This window comes from Quercus suber, unplaced genomic scaffold, assembly GCF_002906115.3.
Source record: "Quercus suber isolate HL8 unplaced genomic scaffold, Cork oak 2.0 scaffold_1012, whole genome shotgun sequence".
NCBI lineage: Eukaryota > Viridiplantae > Streptophyta > Magnoliopsida > Fagales > Fagaceae > Quercus > Quercus suber.
This window is the reverse complement of record NW_027070424.1, coordinates 390-4,846: the sequence shown is the minus strand read 5'-3', so window position 1 is coordinate 4,846 and position 4,457 is coordinate 390. Positions and strand designations below refer to the sequence as shown.

Here is a 4,457-nt window from a genome sequence, read left to right as displayed (position 1 = left end):
TGACCTTTTATCTCGAGCTGGACTCACTGACAGCAAGACTGTTGACACTCCAGTTGAACTTAACGCGCATCTGACACCCTCGGGGGGGGGGGGGGGGGGGGAAACCATTGTCTAATCCCTCTCTTTACAGACGATTAGTTGGCAGTCTAGTTTATCTCACAGTTACTCGTCCGGACATTTCTTATGCTGTTCATCAGGTGAGCCAGTATCTGTCTGCTCCACGATCGACTCACTATGCTGCTGTTCTGCGCATTCTACGATACTTGAAGGGCACTCTCTTCCATGGCCTTTTCTACTCAGCTCAGTCTCCTCTTGTACTTCGTGCATTCTCTGATGCTGATTGGGCAGGAGATCCCACTGATCGCAGGTCCACTACAGGTTATTGCTTTCTCCTTGGTTCTTCTTTGATTTCTTGGCGAAGTAAGAAACAAACCTTTGTGGCCCGCTCCAGTACTGAAGCAGAATATCGTGCTCTTGCTGACACCACATCTGAGCTCCTTTGGCTACGATGGCTTCTTAAGGATTTGGGGGTGTCCACATCCTCTGCTACTCCCCTTTATTGTGACAACCAGAGTGCCATTCATATTGCTCACAATGACGTCTTTCATGAACGGACTAAACACATCGAGATTGATTGTCATTTTATCCATTCTCATCTTGTCCATGGTGCTCTCAAGCTTTTCTCCGTCTCCTCCAAAGATCAACTTGCAGATATCTTCACCAAGGCACTTCCTAAGGGACGCACTCGTGATTTGGTTGACAACCTCAACCTGGTCTCACATCCACCTTGAGTTTGAGGGGGGCTGTTAATGTATTTTAGGTTATGGGCTTTAGGCCCAGCTGGTTTACTTGTATAGCACTTGTACTTGTACTACACTTTACTTGTACTGCACACATATACTTACTTGTACCGCACACATATGCCTCCTATATAAAGACATCACATGTATATTTCTTGATTATGAAATACAACACTACGATTCAGTATTTCTAACAAGGCAGATGATTAACAGAGGGTAGTATTTGTTATACACTCTATCACACAAATACACTTTTTTTTTTTTAAGAAAAGACGTGCTAAGGAAAGAGTAATACTAAGATCACAACTTTTATTACAACTTCTGCCACAACTTGATCATACGACAAGTCATGAGCGATGAAGTTATGGACCTACCACTTTTACTCCACCTCTCACGACTTGACACGAGAGCAAATTGTTATTATAGCATTTTTCTAACAAAACTCAAAACTCTCTCATTTTACAACACCTATTAATAGCACTGTAGGTCTAGATTCTAGACTAGGTATATAGGTGGATTTCATTTCCTATGCCCTCTGATAAAGTTGATTTCAAAGACTGTAATAATCTGTGATAAAGTCTGCTTGCTTTCCTCCCCGTTAATAAACATATAATAGTACCAGCATATATCCACACACACACACACACCCCCCAAAACACACGCACACACATTCTCTCTATATATACAGAGGTGGCCAAGTCTTACATTTGGTTCTCGTAAAAGTTTCCAATGCCTGAACTCCTTTCTTCCATGGCCGGAGGCTTTTGGCTTTCTCTTGTAGTTGGCACGTTCGGATTTTTGTTTGGTCTCATTTTGAACCATTTCTTACCATTGTTCTTGAGGCTTGGTCCTGTCCCTAGAGGGACTTTTGGTTGGCCTATACTGGGTGAAACCCTTCGTTTCTTGAAGCCTCATCCTTCTAATTCTCTCGGGGCCTTTCTTCAAGACCATTGTTCTAGGTGAGCACTCTAGCTAGATACTTGAAATTTGTTTACATTTGTAGGTTTCCCATGAAAGGTACACAATAAAGAAGGAAATAGAAAATTCATCATAAGTATCTGATTTAGTAGTGCATGTTTTTGGGATTAATGTATACATTTTTCAGGTATGGGAAAGTGTTCAAATCACATTTGTTCTTGTCTCCAACTGTTGTGTCATGTGACCAAGAGCTGAATTACTTCATACTTCAGAATGAAGGGAAGTTGTTTGAGTGCAGTTATCCAAAGCCCATCCATGGCATTCTTGGCAAGAACTCCATGTTGGTTGCTGTGGGTGACACTCACAAGAGGCTCAGGAATGTGGCACTCTCTCTGGTCACCATCACCAAATCCAAGCCTGAGTTCCTCCATGACATTGAGACTACAGCCATTCGGATACTCCATTCATGGAAAGAAAAATCACAAGTCATCTTTTGTGAAGAAGCCAGAAAGGTATATAACTATATTAATTGTTTGGAAGAAGAAATTTATAAGGCAAAGCAGAGTAGAAACATTTATCCTTGTCAGTGAATTGAAAAATAAATGTCAGAAATTTATTATTTTCTGTTTTTGACTTTTTTTTGGTTGGGTTCCACATGCAGTTCACATTCAATGTAATAGTAAAGCAGGTGTTAGGTTTAACCCCAGATGAGCCACGGACTACAAGAATTCTTGAAGACTTTCTCACTTTCATGAGAGGGCTAATATCCCTACCTCTCTATATTCCTGGAACTCCGTATGCAAGAGCCGTTCAGGTCCTCCAAACTCTATTTAAATTGCTCTAGCTCTTTACTTACTACGAGTCTATGACCCCCCCACCCCCCGACCCCCCCCAAAAAAAAAAAGAACCCAACAGAGAAAAGAAACGAAAAGAAAAGTTCATACTACTTTATAAATAACTTTGTTTCATTGAAAAAGGGAAAAAAAATTATATAAAACTTCTTTTCTTTTGTTGCAAAAAGAAGGCATGTGACCAACTTTTTATATTGACCAAAGTCTCTTTACAGGCTAGAAGTAGGATATGTTCCACAGTGAAAGCAATTATAGAGGAAAGAAAAAGAAATGCTGGGAATTCTAGAAAGAGTGATTTTCTTGAGATACTTCTGACTGTGAACACCTTATCTGAAGAGGAAAAAGTGAGCTTCGTTTTGGATTCCCTTTTGGGTGGCTATGAAACCACCTCTCTCTTAATGGCCATGGTGGTTCATTTTCTATGCCAATCACCTCTTGCTTTACAGCAGCTAAAGGTAACATTTCCTATTTGCAATATATCTGAAATTTTATACTTGTTAACCTTAGTTATTATGTTTTAATTCATTCTTCTTAAATATAGGTAGAGCATCAAAAAATAAGAAGCATGAAGCTGAAGGATGAGAAATTGAATTGGGAAGATTACAAGAAGATGGAGTTCACTCAAAATGTGAGATAGTTCTCTTTTTATTACTATCTTATTTTTCCTCTTCTGATCATGGACCTTTTAGTGTCAGACATTTTATCAATTTTTTCTTGACATATAGAGTTATTTTTGTTTAAGGTCATCAATGAAGCTCTCAGATATGGGAACATTGTAAAATTTGTGCATCGAAAGGCTCTCAAAGATGTCAAGTATAGAGGTGAATATATTTCATATATTATATATTATGTGTGTGTGTCCATGTATATGTACCTTACAGATAATCATGCACGCATGAGCATTTTTGTACTGTCTTAATACTTTTATGATCTGTATTGAAAAAGTTTCTCTTGTTTATATTGTCTTTCAGATTATCTAATTCCTTCTGGATGGAAGGTCCTACCTGTATTTAGTGCAGTTCATTTAGACCCAACTCTCCATGCAAATGCTTTCCAATTCCACCCTTGGAGATGGGAGGTAATTACTAATTGCATCAATTATCTCAAATTCTGTACGAATTTCCTACTATGCAGTCTGACACTCCAAAATCACCTGTGTGTCCGACACCGACACCGACACGCCACGGACACTGCATGCGTGTGTTCTTGGTGTGTTAGGATTTTTTCTTTTTTGTAAAAAAATTTTGAGTTTAAATATCTCTGTTTTAAAGAATTTTTTTATAGTTGTTATTTTTATTGAAAATTTTAAAATAAAGATAGTATATGTCTATAAATAAATAAAATATATCTAAAATGTACCATGTATTAACTAATTATTTCTTTGTAATATTTCTACTGTGTTGTATCCTAAATTTTAAGAATTATTGTGGGTTCCAGTTAGCTCAACTGATAAAGTCTCTAATGGTTGTATAAGAGATGTGGGGTTCAATCCCTGTTTATATCAAAAACTGATTAATGTTTTAGTCTGATGATAAAGACTTATCATCAAAAGTGGACGCTATAGGTTGAAACTCTCTAAAAAAAATTTAAGAATTATTTTGTTGTGTCTCGTATCATTATTCATGCTTCCTTAGACTATTGGTTTATAAATCTAACTTCATGCCCTTGTTTGTGTATATATTGTTGCCGATTTTGAGTAAAAAAGGCATTTATTTTTATTAAAAGAAATGTTAGTGCTATAAAATAATAAATAATTTTTAGTACAATTCGTCATGTGACAAATTGTGGTTAGTGAAAATGTAGATCAATATAAACCCGTTATTTTATCTATACCAACTATAACTCGCCAATACGAATTGTGATAAAAATTGTATATTATTTTGTGGCA

The 4,457-nt window shown here is 37.2% G+C and overlaps 1 protein-coding gene across 1 annotated transcript; it reads left to right on the top strand.

Annotated features, from left to right (window-relative positions):
• The first annotated feature begins 1,458 nt into the window (after window positions 1–1,458).
• Window positions 1,459–3,824, top strand: LOC111999072 (cytochrome P450 724B1). The gene is made up of 7 exons (XM_065768872.1): window positions 1,459–1,759; window positions 1,906–2,230; window positions 2,380–2,532; window positions 2,785–3,024; window positions 3,111–3,197; window positions 3,312–3,390; window positions 3,541–3,824. The coding sequence occupies exons 1-7, from the start codon at window positions 1,530–1,532 to the stop codon at window positions 3,804–3,806; spliced, it is 1,380 nt and encodes a 459-aa protein (XP_065624944.1). The 5' UTR covers window positions 1,459–1,529; the 3' UTR covers window positions 3,807–3,824.
• The last annotated feature ends 633 nt before the right edge of the window (window positions 3,825–4,457 follow it).

What these genes read in the sequence shown, in the direction of transcription:
- LOC111999072 (XM_065768872.1), top strand. Translation starts at nt 1,530, where the DNA reads ATGCCTGAACTCCTTTCTTCCATGGCCGGAGGCTTTTGGCTTTCTCTT. An exon ending in CTTCAAGACCATTGTTCTAG is followed by an intron (nt 1,760 to 1,905) that starts GTGAGCACTCTA and finishes TACATTTTTCAG; the next exon opens with GTATGGGAAAGTGTTCAAAT. An exon ending in AGATGGAGTTCACTCAAAAT is followed by an intron (nt 3,198 to 3,311) that starts GTGAGATAGTTC and finishes TTTTTGTTTAAG; the next exon opens with GTCATCAATGAAGCTCTCAG.